The sequence below is a fragment of the Trachurus trachurus genome (genome assembly GCF_905171665.1).
Source record: "Trachurus trachurus genome assembly, chromosome: 13".
NCBI classification, from domain to species: Eukaryota; Metazoa; Chordata; class Actinopteri; order Carangiformes; family Carangidae; genus Trachurus; species Trachurus trachurus.
The window spans coordinates 11,728,530-11,749,478 of record NC_139892.1 but is presented as its reverse complement, the minus strand read 5'-3'; the positions used below and the strand labels follow the sequence as shown (position 1 = coordinate 11,749,478).

Sequence of the window (20,949 nt, the reverse complement as noted above, 5' to 3'; positions counted from 1 at the left end):
GCAAGCGGCGATGGCGGGCCCTCGCTCGCCCATGCCACCGCGGGGCCTGAGGCACGCCGGGGCCGTGGCGCGGAGCAGAAATGGAGAAAAAAGCCGGAAGGAGGCCAAAAATGCAATGTTTCGTTCATCCACCAGGGGGCAGTCACCGCACGTGGTGTGGTGCGTTCAGGGGCCGCCCCTCATCACTCATACGAAGTTTGGAGTGAATCGGACAAAGCATGAGGGAGTTATGAGCAGTTAAAGGTTCGTCCACTAGGGGGCAGTAATGGGATGCGTGCAGGTGTGTTCAGGGTCAGTCCCTCATCACACATGTGAAGTTTCGTAGAAATCGGACAAAGCATGAGGGAGTTATGAGCAGTTAAAGGTTCGTCCACTAGGGGGCAGTAATGGGATGCGTGCAGGTGTGTTCAGGGTCAGCCCCTCATCACACATGTGAAGTTTCGTGGAAATCGGACAAAGCATGAGGGAGTTATGAGCAGTTAAAGGTTCGTCCACTAGGGGGCAGTAATGGTATGCGTGCAGGTGTGTTCAGGGTAAGCCCCTCATCACACATGTGAAGTTTCCTGGAAATCGGACAAAGCATGAGGGAGTTATGAGCAGTTAAAGGTTCGTCCACTAGGGGGCAGTAATGGGATGCGTGCAGGTGTGTTCAGGGTCAGCCCCTCATCACACATGTGAAGTTTCGTGGAAATCGGACAATGTTGATGCAAAATATGCCACTTCCTGTTTCCACTAGGGGGCTACATGAGTGCGATCGCCTATGAGCATATGGAGACGTTGAGGTCATGACCCTGGACCTGTGTATCAAATTTCATGATGATACGTGTTCATTAAAGCCATCAAAAAGCCAAACGTATTTTCTTGGCGAGGGATCATCAGTTGCCATGACGCCACGCGGTCGCCATTACTCGTAGCTTCACAGCGTTCATAATGTAGCTTCACCAACTGGTTCTGCATGTTTTAGAAGTGGAATGAAGTTGATGGGGTCAACTATGTGGAATCAGTACACGTAATGTAAAAACTGGTCACTTCCTGTTACCACCGGGGGGCGCTATGAGTGACGTAGGAAATTAATATATCGGGACGTTCAGGGCGGAGCCATCGTCATGTCCAGCAAGTTTGAAGTAGCCACGATAAAGTATGTGGGCGTGAGAGCCATTCGTATTTACATGGCGAGCACCGAAACAGGCGCCAATGTGAATTGAGCCATAGCAGCCACGCCCTATGACCTACACACCTGCGGAGCACAAGATAAGGTCATCATGGGGTTTCGATGCTGGAAAACAAATTTGAAGCCGATCGAGTGAAATCCCTAGGACGAGTTAGATCAAACGTAAGTACTGGAAATGTCCAAAAATGGCCAAAAAATGGCAAAAATTGAAAATCAAAATCAAAATGGCCGACTTCCTGATGAAATTTTACCATGACGTTAATAGACTTTTTTGTGCGTCTGGGGATGATGAATGTGTGTACCAAATTTCGTCTGCCTACGACAAAGTAACCCAATAGGCGAGGGCAAATTTAAAGTTTGTAGGGGGCGCTATTTCGCCATTTTGCGTCGACCATGTGCGACGACCCAAAAATATCGAATTTCGGATGAGGCCGGAGGGACATGCAAAGTTAGACAACTTTTCCAGTTTGGGAAAGGGGCGAAATTGGGGCAAGAAAAGTCGCGTGAATAATAATAATAATAATTAAAGCCGCAAGCGGCTATGACGGGCCCTCGTTCCACGCCACTCGGCGTCCCGCTCCCACGCCCCCTGGTCCCCGCTTCCCCCGGGGCGCTCTTCGAAACCCCCGCGCGCCACCGGACGTGGGCGGCTGCGTCGAGGGCGGTCCCCTCATCAAACACCTGAAGTTTCGAGCAAATCGGACAATGTACGATGGAGTTACGGCAAGTTTACGGTTCGTCCACCAGGGGGCAGTAACGGGATGTGGGCTGTTGCGTTCGGGGTCGTTGCCTCATCACACATGTGAAGTTTCGAGCTGATCGGACAATGTCAATGCAAAATATGGCATTTCCTGTTACCACCGGGGGGCGCTATGAGTGACGTAAGGAATTAATATGTCAAATCGTTCAGGGTCACGTCATCATCATGTCCAGCAAGTTTGAAGCCGCTGCGATGAAATCTGTGGGCGCGATAGCATTTAAACCTTTTTAGCTGAATTTGGGAACTTGGCCGTGCGCTAGCAGCCACGCCCTTTGACCTACAGACCTGCGGAGCACAAGCCGTAATCAGCTTGGTCTGGAGATGTTCTGTACCCAATTTGAAGTGAATCGGGCGAACTCCCTCGGAGGAGTTAGTTTTACGTCAAAGAAATGCTAACCAAAATGGCCGACTTCCTGTTGGGTTTGGGGCGTGGCTCCAATTCAACTTTTTGTATGTTTGGGTATGATACAGGTGTGTGTCGAGTTTCGTATGTGTACGACAAAGTAAGTGAAATTTGTCTATGGAGAATTTCGGAAAAACTTCAAGGGGGCGCTATAGAGGCATTTTGCCACGCCCATGGGAAACGACTCTATCCACTGAAAGAGCTCGCCATTCTTGACCTGTGGATGAAATTTCGTGAGGACACGACTTCGTTAAAGCCACGAAAAAGGCAAACGTAATTGTACGATAAAAAATCGTCAGTCGCCGCGGCGGCACACGGACGCCGTTCGTCGTATCTTCACAGCGTTCATAATGTAGCTTCAGCAACTGGTTCTGCATGTATTAGAAGTGGAATGAAGTTGATCGGGTGAAGTATGGATTTTTAATGAATTTTTGCGTACTTCCTGTTACCACCGGGGGGCGCTATGAGCCAGGCAGGAAGTCGATACATCAAAACGTTCAGAGAGGAGCCAACGTCATGTCCTTTGAATTTCAAGTGGCTACGACGAAGTATGTGCGCGTATTTGGCAAACGGAATTTAAATTGGGAAGATACACATTCGCCGCGGCGGCACACTGACGCCGTTGCTCGTAGGGTCAAAGCGTTCATGATGTAGCTTCACCATCCGGGTCTGCATGTACTAGAAGTGGAACGAAGTCGATTTGGTCAACTACGTATTTTTAACGAATTTTTGTACGTTTCCTGTTACCACCGGGGGGCGCTATGAGCGACGTAGGCAAATAATATGTCGGATCGTTCAGGGTCTCGCCATAGATTTTTGCACCAAGTTTGAAGCGTCTACGATCAAGTATGTGGGCATGAGAGCCTTTCGTATTTACATGGCGAGCACCGAAACAGTCGCCAAACTTCGGGGCACGCCAGAGGCCAACCCCTTTGAGCTACAGACCTGCGGAGTACAAGTTAAGCTCAGCTAGGTCTGACGATGTTCTCTACCCAATTTGGAGCCGATCGGGCGTAACCCCTCGGAGGAGTTCGTTTTGCGTAAAATAAATGCTAACCAAAATGGCCGACTTCCTGTTGGTTTTTGGGCTTCGCACGAAACAAATTTTTTTCATGTCTGGGTATGATACATATGTGTACCAAGTTTGGGCAGCCTGCGGGAAAAAAAATTTTGGTCCCTATGGCCGGGGGTCAAAAGTTCTAGGGGGCGCTGTTGTGCCAATTTGCCCCGCCCACAAACGGCGATAGCATCAGACGTCAATTTTCGCAAGACCCGACGTGTGTCCCAAGTTTCGTCCGTTTCCCGGCTTGGCAAAGGGGTCAAAATGGGGTTTAAAGAGGGGGAATAATAATAATAATAATAATAATAATTAAAGCCGCAAGCGGCGATGGCGGGCCCTCGCTCTCCCATGCGACCGTGGGGCCTGAGGCATGCCGGGGCTGCAATGTTTTGTTCGTCCACCAGGTGGCGCTAAGCAGTTGTGGGCGGGTGCGTTCAGGGGCGGCCCCTCATCACTCGTGTGAAGTTTGGAGTGAATCGGACAAAGTATGACGGCGTTATGAGCAGTTAATGGTTCATCCACAAGGGGGCAGTAATGGGATGCGTGCGGGTGTGTTCAGGGTCAGTCCCTCATCACACATGAGAAGTTTCGTGGAAATCGGACAATGTTGATGTAAAATATGGCACTTCCTGTTTCCACTAGGGGGCAACATGAGTGAGATCGCCTATGAGCATATGGAGACGTTGAGGTCGTGACCCTGGACCTGTGTACCAATTTTCATGTTGATACGAGTTCAATAAAGCCATCAAAAAGCCAAACGTATTTTCATGGCGAGGAATGGTCGCCACGTCGCCACACGGTCGCCATTACTTGTAGCTTCACAGCGTTCATGATGTAGCTTCACCACCTTAGTCTGCATGTTTTAGAAGTGGAATGAAGTTGATGGGGTCAACTATGTGGCATCAGTACACGTTAAGGTAAAACCTGGCCACTTCCTGTTACCACCGGGGGGCGCTATGAGTGACGTAGGAAATTAATATATGGGGACGTTCAGGGCAGAGCCATCATCATGTACTGCAAGTTTGAAGTTGATAGGATAAAGTATGTGAGCGTGACAGTCATTCGTAATTAGATGGCGAGCACGCCATATTTGATGAGCCCTAACAGCCATCCCCTTTGACCTACTACAGACTTGAAAAGTACACCTTTAGATCAGTTTTGCCTGAAGCTGATTGGATGAAGAATGTGGGAGGACTTTTTTTTCTACCAAAACAATTGAATCTAAATGGTGCACTTCCTGTTTGGTTGAGGTCATGAGGTCATGCACATGCACGCACAAACATACACACACGCACACGCACGCACACACACACACGCACGCATGCATGCACATACACACACACACACACACACACACACACACACACACACACACAGCCTGGTTATAATTATTTCATTTTCAGTCAACATGTACTGTATAAAAATAATAATTTAAGGATCAAAATCTGCAGTATGACATTGTATTTTATTTTAATATTTAATTATTAATTATTTATTTTTATAATAATCAGTGAGAGGATATTTACTTACTTAAATTAAATTTTATAATTCTTCTTGATATATTTCTGTTTTATATTGTGTTTCTGTTTTGTATTGTGAGCTACCTGATTAATTGGAATTTCCCTTCAGGGATAAATAAATTATTTCTATTCTATTCTATTCATAAAACAGACCAACAAACACAAACCAACAAAAAAAAATCTGTATTTTTCACGTCAGAGGACACATAGCAACAGTAACCAAGGGGTCGGAGCTTGCGCTGCGCTGTGATTGGTCGCTTTGAATTCGAACTCCAGCAGTATAAATAGGGGGCGCCGATAGCCGCTCATTCCGTTTGTTTCAAACTCTGAGTTTAGAGCAGCATTGCATCTAGACTCACTGCGAGAGACAAACACCCTGTAGGCTTTTGCTAGAGAAGTGCTTTTCAAAGCTTGTTGCAGAGAGAACACTTTTCGACCTGAAACCTCATACACCACCTTCAACTTCACCACCCAGATTTCACCGCGGGACCAGCCACTCTTTACAGTAAGTACATTGTGTGTAACTTAGAGCTTGGTTGTTGCCTTGTCGTGTTGCTCTTGCTTGTGGTATTAATTGTGTTGGTGTGTTACAAACTAAGCTGTGTCCTGCAGTAAATTAATTGAAACGTTTTGTTGAGCTCAGCCTGGCATAGCAGCTAGTTAGCATCGTGGCTAGGTAGCGTTAGCGTCTGAGCTAGTTAGCTGCAGCTACGTAGGAGGACACAGTGGTTATTTCAAAGTTATGGAGTGATAAGTTGTAGTGGTGCCCAGTGAGCTCCGTCGGTAGTCGGTACTCTTCTTCCCTGAAGCCCCCCGTATCTGGGGGCAGTCTGACAAGGCCTGAGTCTGCACAAGCAACAAGGTAGCACACACAGAGACATCATGTAATGCTGCATATCAACAGAAAGCTTAGAATCTCCGCTAAACGCTCATATAAACTATTCGTAGGACCAACAAACACAGTTGCAACACCGAGCTAGACAGAGAAACCGAGCCAGTAAAGAGGCTTCTTTGATGTGATAATGAGCTAATGGTAGCCACACGATGGTAGCATATAAGTTATGCTTGTGGAGATTGGAGGTTGACTTTCATTATTAAGGTATTTAACAGCAATAGTATTTTTAGTCATTAACTGTAGATGCTAAGTATTGAATTAATTGTGTTGTATAATTAATTGACTGGGTCTTTATACTTGACATGTGGACATATTTGATGAAAGTCAGAATGTGCTGTGGTGGTGAACAGTTTTGGTTTTGTTAAGTGAAAAGACTTAAACAGCATGGTGATGTTTTTGTCTTTGTTTTTAATGCTAAATCTATCTGTGTGTGTGTGTGTGTGTGTGTGTGTGTGTGTGTGTGTGTGTGTGTGTGTGTGTGTGTGTGTGTGTGTGTGTGTGTGTGTGTGTGTGTGTGTGTGTGTGTGTGTGTGTGTGTGTGTGTGTGTGTGTGTTTCAATTGAACTGCTCAGGCTGCCCTTTTAATTGCCCCTCGGGTATAAATAAAGTTTTTTTGTATTGAATTAAATATAAGAACAGTGGAGAGGTGTGACAATAGCCTGTGTACCTGTGCTGTGTTTCATTGAGTAATCTGTAGACTATAAGTGCTTGTGGGGGGACTAGTGTGATTTCAAAAGTTTTCTTTTGGCCAAAACTTTATCAGAATAATACTGACTTTTCAGTGATGTGTTTGAGCATGTTTCAGTACAATTAAAGCTGCATAAATGCTTGTGGGGACAAAGTGGCTGCTACCTCATTATATGGATTTACAATAACAGTATTTTCAGTCATGAACTGTAGATGCCAAGTATTGAATTAATTGTGTTGTATAATTAATTGACTGGGTCTTTATACTTGACATGTGGACATATTTGATGAAAGTCAGAATGTGCTGTGGTGGTGAACAGTTTTGGTTTTGTTAAGTGAAAAGACTTAAACAGCATGGTGATGTTTTTGTCTTTGTTTTTAATGCTAAATCTATCTCGTATTTGATGTGGTGTGTGTGTGTGTGCGTGCGTGCATGTGTGACTGTTGTTGTCTATGTTATTCAATTGAACTGCTCAGGCTGCCCTTTTAATTGCCCCTCGGGTATAAATAAAGTTTTTTTGTATTGAATTGAATTAAATATAAGAACAGTGGAGAGGTGTGACAATAGCCTGTGTACCTGTGCTGTGTTTCATTGAGTAATCTGTAGACTATAAGTGCTTGTGGGGGGACTAGTGTGATTTCAAAAGTTTTCTTTAGGCCAAAACTTTATCAGAATAATACTGACTTTACAGTGATGTGTTTGAGCATGTTTCAGTACAATTAAAGCTGCATAAATGCTTGTGGGGACAAAGTGGCTGCTACCTCATTATATGGATTTACAATAACAGTATTTTCAGTCATGAACTGTAGATGCTAAGTATTGAATTAATTGTGTTGTATAATTAATTGACTGGGTCTTTATACTTGACATGTGGACATATTTGATGAAAGTCAGAATGTGCTGTGGTGGTGAACAGTTTTGGTTTTGTTAAGTGAAAAGACTTAAACAGCATGGTGATGTTTTTGTCTTTAATGCTGTGTGTGTGTGTGTGTGTGTGTGTGTGTGTGTGTGTGTGTGTGTGTGTGTGTGTGTGTGTGTGTGTGTGTGTGTGTGTGTGGTCTATATGTTATTCAATTGAACTGCTCAGGCTGCCCTTTTAATTGCCCCTCGGGTATAAATAAAGTTTTTTTGTATTGAATTGAATTAAATATAAGAACAGTGGAGAGGTGTGACAATAGCCTGTGCACCTGTGCTGTGTTTCATTGAGTAATCTGTAGACTATAAGTGCTTGTGGGGGGACTAGTGTGATTTCAAAAGTTTTCTTTAGGCCAAAACTTTATCAGAATAATACTGACTTTACAGTGATGTGTTTGAGCATGTTTCAGTACAATTAAAGCTGCATAAATGCTTGTGGGGACAAAGTGGCTGAACTGTTATTCTGTAGATGCAAAGTAATGAAGTAATTGTCTTGAGTAATTGATTGATTGACTGTGTCTTTCTACTTGTAGATGCCCCGTGGCAAGTCCCACCGTCGTGTCGAAGCAGCTAAGCGGAGGGAGGCGGCACGACGGGCTGAGGTGTTTCATCCTCAGCCGGCCCCCAGTGTTTCTGGTGACAGTAAGTAGTCTTCCATGTTCAAAATCAACATTTCATTTATGTGGTAATGTATCATATGTGTTGAAGTCTTAACTATGTGCATTTCTATAGTCTGTTAGTGTTTACATATTGTGGTTAAATACTACTGGAAGTTGGCCTTTTTTAAGACAATCATTTTATCTTCAACAGCTCATGGCACAGGGTGGCGCCATCGAGTTCGCCAATGGCCATTTTCGGAGCTCACTGGGCACCACTACAAAATGGACATTCCTGCCGAGGTCCCTGGCAAGAAGGTATGTACAAACTATAAAGTAACACAGTAGTTTGAAATGTTTGTTTTCATCCTAAGAGAAATTCTGTCTTTTTGTTCCAGTTTGTTCTTGTCATCGGGGCGTCCCATCTGCGTGAGCTTGCGGATAGGACCGTGCGGATGCCAGGGGATCGCTACACCTTTGGCTTCCTGTCCGTTCCTGGGGCGTGCGCAGATCATCTCAGCACCGAGGTTCGGCACGCTGTTCTTCTCAGCACCGAGAAGCACGCTGTTCCTCGGACCCCTGACGCTGTCTGTGTCATTGCGCCAGGAAACAACCTCACGGCCAGTCCCACCCCCGAACACGGTGGGAAAGCCTTTGCTAAGTACCTGACTACTGTACTGAACAAATGGCCGTCTGCAGAGGTATGTTTTATTAAAAAAAAAAAATGAAGTTGCTGTGTACAGGTCCATAGGTTTTTTTTTAGTTATTAACGATTATTTTTGTGTTGTTATATCTAGGTTTTTGTCGCTGACCTTGTACCACGCTTGAAGGTCACGGAGGGGATCCAACAGCTATTCCGGAATCAATTTTCCGCCGTGTCAAAACAGTTGGGTATGTTTGAAAATAATGATATGGCTGCAATTGTATTTGAGAATTATATAATTTATAATATTATCACCTTAATGGTTTTCTGACCTTAAATTGACACTGCCTTTTTGAAACGTGTTTTTTATGATCAATGTTTTTTCTTTTCTTTTTTTCTTTTTATAGGTGTTACGTTTTATCACCATTTTGACCGCTTCCCCCTCAGTAACCGCAGACTCTGGGCCCGTGATGGTGTAAGTAGAATGTATTTTAATATCACCAATATGAAGTGATACAACATGTTCAGTAAAAGTCGCATTTTTCAAATTAATGTTTAATCTTTTGTTTGTGTCATTGTAGATTCACCTCAGCGGTAATGCAGGAGTGGATATTCTTGCAGACTGTCTGTGGGTTGCCACCATCGGGCACCTGGAGAGACCAGCACCTCCGCCACAGGTGCAGTACCTGGTTTCTCCAAAGCCTCAACCAACGCCTGACAAGCGGGTGGTTCCCGTTCTGGTTCTGGTGGGGAAGGAGACCCCTGACAATACTCCACGACTCCCCCCCACCACGTGGACAACTTTTCGGTCCGGCAGGAAGGTAAGAGGTTGAACACTGTGACTGCGCTTGGATGAAAGAAAGAGAACATTGTCAGTTGATCCTAATTTTTTGTGCCATTTGTCATTACAGCGTAGCCACCCCGGTGACCAGGAGCACGACTCTGAGGAGCACGGCTCTGGTGACGAGGATTCAGAGGTGGTTCAGTGTACGGTACGTATGTTCTTATTTAACTACACAACAGTGATAGTTTGTGTTTGCTTCATTTAAGAAATTGCAGGCTTTACAAAGAAGCTACATGTCTTTCTTACAGATGGATGACATTTCGGTGGCCTTGAAGGCGGAGTGTGACATTCCATCGAATCCTGCCCGGTTTTCGCCAAACATTCTGGAGGCCATGGACACGCTTGTTCCATCGGCTCTCGGCGGCGTTCCCACAGGCAACAAGGTAGATAATGTGAAATTTACAGTACTTGTGATAGATGAAATATAAACTTGGTTTTTGTTTCGTCTAGACTGGAAATAATGCAACAGTGTTTGTGCTTAAAGGGTTGTAATCTGTATTTGACGATTTGATTATTTTTTTCTCACATTAGCCCCCGCCTGTGAAACGCCAACGCAAACCTGTTTCCCTGAAGCCCAGACATGCTAGGAAGCAGGTATGTAATCATTTAATCCTGATGGAGACTGTGCTGCAGGTTGAGCAGTTAACAGCAGTTAGAATTAACTTACTGTGAAAAATGACGTCATTGCTTGTCTGTTTAGGATGATATTTATGATCTTATTTTGTGTATTTGCAGGTGGTGGCGGCACGTACAGCTCCGGTGTCTGCCAGTGTCGTGCAGGAGGCGGCGGCGGTGAAGGTAGGTGCAGTTTTGTTAAGGGGATAGTTCACCCAAAATTCAAATTTCACTCATTATCTGCTCACCCTCATGTCAACTAAGAGGTGTCTCCTCCTAAGAGTCCTCTGTTCCTCCTCTGAGTTACAGGGGGCTCCACACAGCAGAATTTGTCCATATAATGGTTGTCAATGGACACCAACTTTCTTTGGATGTTTTTTGGTGTGTCTTTTTGGACATCCCCCGTAATTCAGAGAAGGGACGGAGGACTCTGAAAATTCTCACAGCTCTTAGCCTACAGTACATGAGGGTGAGTAGATGAGTGAAATTTGAATTTTGGGTGAACTATCCCTTTCATGTTAAAAAGTGAAATGTGAAACAGTACTTTATCCATAGGGAAAATTCTCTGAAGTTGAGCAAACAGTCAGAGGACTTGAATAGAAAGTTTAAAGGGAAAGTTCACCCAAAATTCAAATTTCATTCATTCTCTCCTCTCCCTCATGTCGACTAAGAGCTCTGAGAATTTTCAGAGTCCTCTGCTCCTTCTCTGAGTTAAAATTTTCACAGCTCTTGGTATACATGAGGGTGAGTAGATAATGAGTGAAATTTAAATTTTGGGTGAACTATCCCCTTAAGGGAAATACATCAATGTGTTTTTCCTTTTGTAGTTATGTTTTTTTTTCTTTCTCCATCTTTCTCTTTGCAGGTCGTGACCTCAACATCCGTGTTGACTGTCCGTCCTGAAGCCCGGGTTCTGGAGCAGGAGGCAAGCACAAAGATCCTTGCAAAGCTCTCTGCTGTTGTAGATAATGTGGTAGCATGTTGGTTTAATGATCCTGTCTGTGTCAAACTGTTAATGTGTTTTTCTTTCTCTTTCTATTGTAGGAGGCGACACCACTGCCTGTGTCGACCTGTGCTGCGTCGGGGACCACTCTTCCTCCCGGTGTGCCTACCCGTCCTGCGGCTGTCCCTCCCGCCCCGGTGCCTGTCCCTGTCCAGCCTCAAGGTGAATGTATTAGTCCTTTGCCTTGCACATGTGCACACAAGCCTAAACCAGTAGTGGTAGGGAGCAGCCTGCGTAAAACATCGTCCCATTTAGATGCCGATGTGTACGTGTCATGCAGTGTCGTTGCAGCAGTCAGACATAGTCTTTCTCCCGTTTGTACCTGGCGCGCAGCAGACATTGATGATGTTCGTGTCGAGGGGGTGAAGTTGGCAGCTCGGGTGGGAAAGGGAGGGGGAGGTTTCGGCCAGCAGCAGTTTGGTCTGTTTGGTAAGACGTGGAGGGTGGATGTTAGTCAGGCTGTCTACAAGGAGTTTGAAGATGGGACTGCGTTGGAGGAAGACCTGCAGCAGCATCTGTTGACGGATGGACCGTGCGTGTTGAATCTCCATGAAGCGGTCAGCTTGATCATTCAGCACGGGGAGTACCTGGTAGTGGTGGATTGTGGGACGCGCAATACTTTAGGGTTTGCTGCAGACACGGGTCGGTCTGCTGTAGTGTTTAACACGTGCTTGAAGGACCTGATGCTTCACATCAAGGCACTTCAAAAGTCGTTGGGTGCAGAGTGGTTTGGAGTCAGTAGCATCTCTGTGGAGGAGTGTGTTGCTGAGGGAGAGAGCTGCAGTGTTCCTGTGGTGGCGGCTGCGCCACAGGCTCCCACTCAGTCCCAGGGTCGCACTTCCGTTAGAGGGAGTTTCCATCAAGGCGACAGGAGGTTTAAATACAACGGTCGTCAGTGTGTGGCTGTTAGTTGTGTGGCTCTGATGAAACACACCACTGAGAGTGTGTTTTCATGGCAGGCTGATACACTGGACAAGGTTGTGATCTCAGGTGATGAGCTCTACACATCCCTGAGGGAGGGCGGCATGATCAGTGGGAAGGAGGAAGAGTGCCTTTCTGTCCCGGATTTGCCTCGGCAGTGTGTCCTTGATGGACAGACATTTGATGTGGATCTTGGTGAATTTGTAGCTGGAGATGTTGATGTTGTCGAGGGAGAGTTTGTTGATTCCGGTGTGCATACCACTTTCAGTGATGGATTCAGTAGGATGTGTACAAAGTACAACATGTGTTTTTTCACATTGTGTGGCAGTACTTGTGCCATAATTGGTGAAGATGGCCAGTACGCTGTGGTCGACTCCCATGCCCGCAGCGCGGATGGGATGGTCGATGGTGAAGGGAAGAGTGTTGTGCTCTATTTCAGTTCAGTACAGCTTCTGTTTGAGCACTTTTCTAACTTTGCAGCAGCTCTCCAGGCAACACCCAAGCTCTTTGAGATCAGTGGTGTTAGTGTGAAGCCGGCAGCTTTGTCTTTGGGTGTGAGTGCAACTGTTGACTACACAGAGGGACAGGTTACTGCTCCTGTTGAGGAGAGTCCTGTCACACCAGTGGTCTGTGAAGCTGTGGACTGCACACAGGGACAGGTTACTGCTCCTGTTGAGGAGAGTCCTGTCACACCAGTGGTCTGTGAAGGTGTGGACTGCACAGAGGGACAGGTTACTGCTCCTGTTGAGGAGAGTCCTGTCACACCAGTGGTCTGTGAAGCTGTGGACTGCACACAGGGACAGGTTACTGCTCCTGTTGAGGAGAGTCCTGTCACACCAGTGGTCTGTGAAGGTGTGGACTGCACAGAGGGACAGGTTACTGCTCCTGCTGAGGAGAGTCCTGTCACACCAGTGGTCTGTGAAGCTGTTGACTGCACAGAGGGACAGGTTACTGCTCCTGTTGAGGAGAGTCCTGTCACACCAGTGGTCTGCGCAGCTACCAAGAGAGGTGAGAAGCGTAAGCTCACACTCAGGAGTAGCACAAGAACAACACAGAAGAAGGTGAAAAGTAGTGACAATGCTGCAGTAAATTCTGATGTTGTTTTTGTCGGCGATGTAGGAAGTAAAAATTTGCAGTTCCAACCCCTTTCTAAGGATGTTGCTTTCGCTCTGTGTAATCAGTTAAATATAGAGTCAGAGAGAGTGGATTCTACTTCTTCTGCTGTCGGCCCCTTAGGGACTCCTTGTAGGACAGAGAAGATTGATGGCGATGGTAACTGTTTTTTCAGGGCTGTTAGCCAAGCCATTAGTGGTACACAGAGGCACCATTTGAAGCTTAGACGTGCTGTTGTTCGACACTTGAGGAGCAATCCTAAGGCATATGAGGATATTTTGAGAAGTGAGTATTCCTCCATGTCAGAATACCTGAATGTGTCAAGGATGGGCTTTGTTGGTAATTGGGCTACTGAATTGGAGATTCAAGCCACAGCTGATTATTTAGGTGTTAGTGTTTTCACTTTTTACAATGATCGCTGGCTTGAATATAGTTGCAAAACTAGGCATTTATCAAACGAGGCTGTGTATTTAGAGAATGTTAACGGTAACCATTATGAGACAGTTGTCTGTGTTCATCAGCCTCAAACACAGAACTGTTACAGTTACTGTAAAGTTAACACACCTGTTTCTGGAGGATATAGCTTAAGAGACCATAGTAAAGTCAAGAGTAATGTTTCTGCTCTGGGTAGCTCGAATCAGATTAGATCTGATTCATGTGATTATGTGAGACGTAAGAGAAATGTAAAGAGTAAATTAATTAATCAACAAAATGATTTACGTCAGGAATACATGAAGGAATATGAGACGAGGAGATATCAACAGAATGTGCAGTTGAAGGACAAGAAGAAGCATGCAAGTATTACTAAATACAAAAAGAATATTGCACATAAGATAAGGGTTAAAGCCCTTAGTGTAATGAAATATAAAGAGAATGTTAACCATAGGGAACAGTTAAAGGCATTTAGTGTTCATGAATATCAGCAAAATGTATTGTATAAAAGAAGAAGGACTGAAAATAGCAAAAATAAATACCGCTTAAATGAATTTCACAGAGATGCTGTTAAGGCTGCAAGCATCAGAAAATATCGTGAAAATCTTGACCATAGGAGACGTGTTGCAACTAATGTTAAAGTTAAACGGCTTGTAAAGAAAGAGAAGACAGGGCAGTTTGATTTTGTTATGCAGCAGTTTTTAGACAAAGTGAAAGATGGCCCAGAGTTTGTCTGTTCTGTGTGTCACCGCCTGCAGTTTAGACACCAGGTTCTTCACTGTAAACAGGAGGACTATAGCAAGAGTGAGACAGTAGCCTCAATAGCAGCAAACTGCATAACAGAGGACTACCTGCATAAGTGCAATGGGGATTGTGATTTGCCATGTAAGTTGTTAGACACAGCTCGAGGGAAGCTGTGGATTTGTTACAGTTGCCATTATAAGATTAATAGAGGTGAGATGCCACCAGAGTGTTGGTCAAACAATCTCACAGTTGATCCTGTTGCTGCTGAATTGGCTTGTTTGAATGGTTTAGAGCAACATTTGATAGCGTTGCACATTCCTTTTATGAAAATGTTAGCTTTGCCTAAAGGGGGGCAAAATGGAGTACATGGACCAGTGACCTGTGTTCCTGCTAACATTGTAGAGACTAGTAACTTGCTGCCCCGTTCCAATATGGAGGGCTCTTTGTTGGCAGTTAAATTGAAGCGTAAGTTGACATACAAAGGTCACTACGAGTATCAATTTGTTGATAGTATCCACATTAAGCAGGCCCTGCAGTATTTAAAACAAACCAATAGCTTTTATAAGGATATTGTTTTTAATGAGGCCTGGTTAAATGACTTTTGTAGGGAACAGGAAACTGAAGTTCCTGAGGCATCAGATACTGTAGACAGTGCTGGTGGTGCAGCTGAGGATGAGCTTCTACATGATAGACAGCAACATGGTATGTTTCAGGACACCTGTCTCATGCCTGTTGATATTGGTCAGGAAGTGCTTGACCAATATTTTGATGATATTTTGAATGTAGCTCCAGCCGAAGGCAACAGTCCTGTGAGACTGCTTAGTGACAGTACAAATGAAGCCAAGTGTTTCCCTGTGTTGTTTCCTCGGGGTAGAAATACTTATCATGAGCGTCGGTCGTCTCGCCTGACTTTGTCGCGATATTTCAACAATAGGATTCTTCATGCAGATGGCAGGTTTGCAAGTAATGTTGAATACATATTTTTTGCGCAGTACATGTCTGAGGTTGAACAGGTCAAGTCAAATGTTTCAATAGCTTTACGTAAAGGTAAAGGGGTTCAAAGGTCCTACAAGGTTTCTGATATTTTAAAAGATGAGGACTCTTTGAAAAAGATGTTGGAATTTGATGATGGCTATCGATTTCTTAAGCCGATTAGAGGCACTCCGGCTTTTTGGCAGGGAGCACAGCGTGACCTTCTGGCCTGTGTGCGTCAGCTGGGCGTTCCCACATGGTTTTGTTCCTTTAGTTCAGCAGATATGCGGTGGACGAATCTGCTGTATAGTATTCTGAAGCAGGAGGGTCGGACAGCCACTGTAGATGATTTAGAGTGGGCTGATAGGTGTGATTTGTTGCGTCGGCATCCAGTCACTGCAGCCCGAATGTTTGATTTTAGGTGGCACTGTTTCCTTAGGGAGGTTTTGATGTCTTCATCTAACCCCATAGGTAAAATTAAGGACTACTTTTACCGGGTTGAGTTTCAGCAGCGAGGTTCTCCTCATGTCCATTGTTTGTTCTGGGTAGAGAATGCTCCCCTGATTGATAAGAACACTGATGAGGAGGTAGTTCAGTTTATTGATAAGTATGTGACTTGTGAACTACCATCATCAGATGAGCAGTTGTTGGACATTGTAACATCTGTGCAGCAACACTCAAAACGACACTCAAAGACTTGTAAAAAGAAAAACACTGTGTGTCGTTTCAATTTTCCCAGGCCAGCTTCTGCTAGGACATTTATTAGCCGTCGTGAACCTGATGAAGTTGTAGAGTGCAGTTGTCCGACAAATGTTCTAGGACCTTGTGAGTGTGAGAAGCGTTTAGGTAAAAAGAAAGAAGAGGCTAAGAACATTTTGGCAGCCATTAAGACGGCTTTGTCAGATGAAAACAGTTGTTATGATAGTGTAGAACAACTGTTTCATCATTTAGGCATAACACAAGAGGCTTTTGAAGAAGCTTATAATAGCAGTGTTCGGAGCACTCAGGTTGTTTTGAAAAGGCAGGTTAATGAGGCCTGGATTAACCATTACAGTAAGCCTTTGTTGAAATGCTGGAATGCCAATATGGACATCCAGTATGTTGTTGATGCATATGCCTGCGTAGTTTATATCATTTCGTACATTTCCAAGGCTGAGCGGGAAATGGGGTTATTGTTAGGCAATGCGCAAAAAGAGGCCTCCAAAGAAGGTAATGTTAGTGCAAAAGAGGCACTCAAGAAGTTAGGCAGTGTTTACCTGCATCATAGGGATGTGTCAGCCCAGGAGGCTGTTTACAGGCTTAGTAATATGCATCTTAAAGAGTGCTCCAGGAAGGTCATGTTCATTCCCACAGGGGACAGTACTGTTAGGATGAGTTTGCCTTTAAGTGTGTTAAAACAGAAGGCATCCTCTGCGTCATCACATGATCTTAGCGCCGAAGACATGTGGATGACTAGTATAGTTGATCGCTACAAGAACAGGCCTAATGATAGTGTTTTTGATGACATGTGTCAGGCTCAGTTTGTGTCCGAGTATCGTGTTCTGACTAAAAATGAGAAGTGTAAGGGCGCTATTAAGTTAAAGGGTGATTTTGGTTTTGTTGCTAAGAGAACACGGACACAACCAGCTGTAGTTCGTTATGCTCGTTTCTCTGAAACTAAAAATCCTGAGTTGTTCCATCAGAGCATTTTGCAGTTGTTTTTGCCGTACCGCACAGACGCCCAGCTGAAACCTACTAACTATGTAACCTTTCAAGAGTTTTACAATAATGGTTATGTGAGGTTTAGCAATGGGTCCAGGCAATCTGTCAAGTCCATTGTTGATTTAAATAGGCGGCAATTTGAAGTTGAAGCAGATAAATTGGATCATGCTCAAAATCAAGTAGATAACGATGGTGTTTTAGAAGATGCCTGGGCTGAGCTGTGTCCAGAGGCTGAGCTGGAACGCTTAGAGTGTGTGCAAGAACGGAAAGATAATGAACCAGCAGTTGATGAACATGCAGAAAATATTCCTGATTTAGCCATAGATAGGCATCAGGTTGCACATTTAGAGAAGAGAAATAATGTCATGACCAGAAATGAAGGGTTGACATTAATTAGATCACTCAACGAGATCCAGATGTCCATTTTTTATGGTGTTCGTCAGTGGTGTTTGGATCGAGTCGCCGGGAAAAAGCCAGAGCCACTTCATGTATTTATTACAGGTGGTGCTGGTACAGGTAAGAGCCATTTGATCAAAGCTATTCAGTATGAGGCTGGGAGGCTTTTGTCAACAGTCAGTCGTCATCCTGATGGTGTGTGTGTTTTGTTGACAGCTCCGACAGGCATTGCTGCATATAATTTGAATGCAGCAACGATACACAACACATTTAGCATAGGGAAGGATGTGCGCTTGCCGTATACTCCCTTGGGGGAAGAAAAGCTGAATTCTTTGCGAGCTAAGTTTAGTGATCTGCAGATTTTGATTATTGATGAGATCTCCATGGTAGATCATAACCTCCTAGCTTACATCCATGGGCGGTTGAGGCAGATCAAACAAACAGGTGACTTTTCACCGTTTGGTAATGTGTGTGTGCTTGCTGTCGGAGACTTTTATCAGCTGCCTCCCGTTAAAGGGAAATCGTTGTACACTGAGAATGTAACTGTCAACTTGTGGTCAAGTTTATTTAAAGTTGTGGAGCTGACAACGATTGTAAGGCAGAAAGACAGTTCGTTTGCCGATTTGTTGAACAGAGTCAGAACTCGTACTAAAGGGAGTCCTTTGCTGAACAGCGATGTAGAGATATTGAAAAGTCGTGAAACTGGTGAAGTCAGCTCAGCTTTACACGTTTTTGCAACAAATCAACAAGTAAATGAGCACAATGTTCAGCAGCTGTTTACAGCGTGTCCCGGGTACGAGGAAATCCATGCCCAGGATTTCATTAGTAATAGGAGAACAGGGAAGTTAGAGCGTTTGAGTGGCCATCATACGAAAGCATCTGACACATGTTTAGATGAGAAACTACTTTTAGGCAAAGATGCTCGTGTTATGCTGATTAAAAATGTTGATGTTGTGGATGGTCTTGTCAATGGGGTATGTGGTACAGTAACTGATATTGTTTATGAAAGTGGCAGTAGATTTCCTCGGATGGTTTATGTTAAGTTTGACGATGATAAAGTCGGTGCCCAGAGGAGGAAAAACTGTGCCCATACCCCAGTAGTTGTAGCTGGCTCAACAGGTATTGCACCTGAAGAGGAAAGGGCCACTAGGAAGGGTGGACAGCGCCGGCAGTTTCCTCTGAAACTTGCCTGGGCTTGTACTGTACATAAAACACAGGGCATTACTGTAGATCAAGCAGTGGTGTCTCTTAAGAAAATATTTGCTCCAGGTCAGGCCTATGTAGCTTTGAGTCGTGTTAGGACTCTATCAGGTTTAGTGATTCGAGATTTTGCAGATAAAGCCATATTCTGTAATGCCAAAATAAAGGATGCAATTCAAAGCATGCCTCAGTTTTTAACAGAAAATGTGGTCCGTTCTAACTTGGAGACAAATTCTTTCTCTGTGTTTTTAATGAATGTGCAGGGTTTATCTGGACATGTTACAGATTTGACGTCCTGTACACAGCATTTGCAGCTTAACTGTATTGCTGTTACAGAGACATGGTTGTCTGCAAATTCTTCCTTAGAATCAGTCCAGATTGATGGTTATATTTTTCATAGCCGTCCCCGAAGTTTGTCGTATAATGGCAGTAATCCAGAACTGGTTACAATACAGAGCCAGCAACATGGTGGTGTTGGTTTGTATTGTAGTAATGTTTTAGTGTGTGATGTCATTCAGGCACCAAATGTGAATTTAGAGTGTTTGGTTTGTGCCTGCAAAAGTTATCACTTGTTGTTAGTGGTGATTTATAGGCCACCATCTTACCCTGTGACTTTGTTCAAGGAAAATCTCAGTAAGTTGCTTGGCTGGTTAGATTCTTTAAACAAAACAGTTGCTGTGATGGGGGATTTCAATGAAGATGTTAAAACATCATCAATTTGTCGTTTTATGATCGAGGAGGGGTTTGTGCAACTTGTGACACAACCCACCACAGAAAGAGGCACACTTATTGACCATGTATATGTCAAAACATCAGTTTATGATATACAGTCAGTAGTGTTGCCTACTTACTTTAGTGACCATGAGGGGATTGCGTGTAGTTTTAGACGTAGTAATGTTATTGAACAGACAGAAATTTGACTCCATGTAGTTTTACGTAATGTTGTGTAATATACAGAAATTTGACTCCATGTAATTTTTAAATGTGTAATTTTGTGTAATATAGTTTCCCATAGTATTAAAACAATTACATAATCAAGATGCATTGTTACCAGTGTTGGTGTATATTTGTGCTTGTGTTCCCTTGCTGGCTCTGTCTTTTCTGTGTTACAGGTGGTTCCAGGCCTGCTTTTTACATTTTTCCTACCTCAACTGCAGAGCTCCAGCCATCCATTCTGGATTTTGTTTTGTTAAGTGTTCTATTGTTTACAAAAAAAAGTCAATATAAAAAAAATTCCCAGAAAAAGTTACTACTGTTATTGTAAAATTATGTTTAGAGTAAAGAGTCACATTGTATATAGTTCCATTCATATTTCTGCCAACCCTCCCTCTCTTCCCCCAACACTTCCTTAAGAGTAGTCATGTACATTTAGTTCCCTATATAGCTGTTCGTGTAGTTCATGTATACATTGTTGTTGATGATCTCTCTGTCATTCCTCTCTTTTTTTCACCCTCCTCCCCCCCCCCCCCCCCCCCCCCCCCCCTCTTTTTTCAAACCCAACCGGTCGAGGCAGATGGCCGCCCACACTTATGCCTGGTTCTGCTGGAGGTTTCTTCCTGTTAAAAGGAAGTTTTTCCTCTCCACTGTTGCTTGGTGCTTGCTTTGTGTGGGAACTGTTGGGTCTTTGTGTGGGAACTGTTGGGTCTTTCTCTCTAAAATAGTTGAAAATAAATGTTTTATTATGAAATGGAAGACATTCTTGACTTTTTATTTTACATTTGTGCAAGTTTACACCAAGTCTTGAAGGTAGTATATTGACTATGGTTGTCAAAAGGAGCTACAGCTATTTCTACTAAATTGCTTTGCAACAGCTACAGCGATTACGCTTTAATGTTTAAATGTTTTTTTTTTGTGGAAAAAAAGAAATATCCTCTGCTAATTGGCAAACACACACCCATGCAAAACCAAGTGAGAAGAGGAAGAACCAGCTGAGAGTAATGCAAAAATAAAATTTGAGTACAAAACTTAACATTTGTCCATCAGGTGGCAGTGTGAGTTTAACCAAATGTTGAAATGATGGAGACTTATGACATTATTAATGTGTTAAATGATGGAGACTTGAATGACTGATACAGACAAACATAGAGAATAATGGAATTAATCAATTGATATTCCCTGAGAAAATCTTTTAATTCACACCAATATTATGCAAAATTGTCATCAAACATGCAAGACTACAAACAGTTATATAAAGTAAGTAGACACCTGTTTGGACATCAGAATTGATAATAAAGACTTATTCCCTGTTAACATTACATGCGGCTTAGAAAAACACATTTGAGTGTGTACATGTTTTCTAGGGTGTGACCTTATCTTGAACATACAATTATGGCATGTTATGAACATACATTATACAG

General features: G+C 43.8%; 1 protein-coding gene across 1 annotated transcript; it reads left to right on the top strand.

The window, feature by feature from the left end:
• The first annotated feature begins 5,072 nt into the window (after positions 1-5,072).
• On the top strand, positions 5,073-20,212 carry LOC310995780 (uncharacterized protein). Its single transcript, XM_083984905.1, has 14 exons — positions 5,073-5,419; positions 7,946-8,054; positions 8,223-8,326; positions 8,407-8,709; positions 8,806-8,899; positions 9,059-9,126; positions 9,233-9,472; positions 9,563-9,643; positions 9,744-9,878; positions 10,027-10,089; positions 10,231-10,293; positions 10,976-11,035; positions 11,155-11,275; positions 19,705-20,212. The coding sequence occupies exons 2-14, from the start codon at positions 7,946-7,948 to the stop codon at positions 19,854-19,856; spliced, it is 1,593 nt and encodes a 530-aa protein (XP_083841031.1). The 5' UTR covers positions 5,073-5,419; the 3' UTR covers positions 19,857-20,212.
• Positions 20,213-20,949: the final 737 nt, after the last annotated feature.

Bases quoted from the DNA above. Each gene is read 5' to 3' on its own strand.
- LOC310995780 (XM_083984905.1), top strand. From the start codon at position 7,946: ATGCCCCGTGGCAAGTCCCACCGTCGTGTCGAAGCAGCTAAGCGGAGG. The intron at 8,055-8,222 runs GTAAGTAGTCTT...TATCTTCAACAG, and splicing joins CCCCAGTGTTTCTGGTGACA to CTCATGGCACAGGGTGGCGC. The intron at 11,036-11,154 runs GCAAGCACAAAG...TTTCTATTGTAG, and splicing joins CCCGGGTTCTGGAGCAGGAG to GAGGCGACACCACTGCCTGT.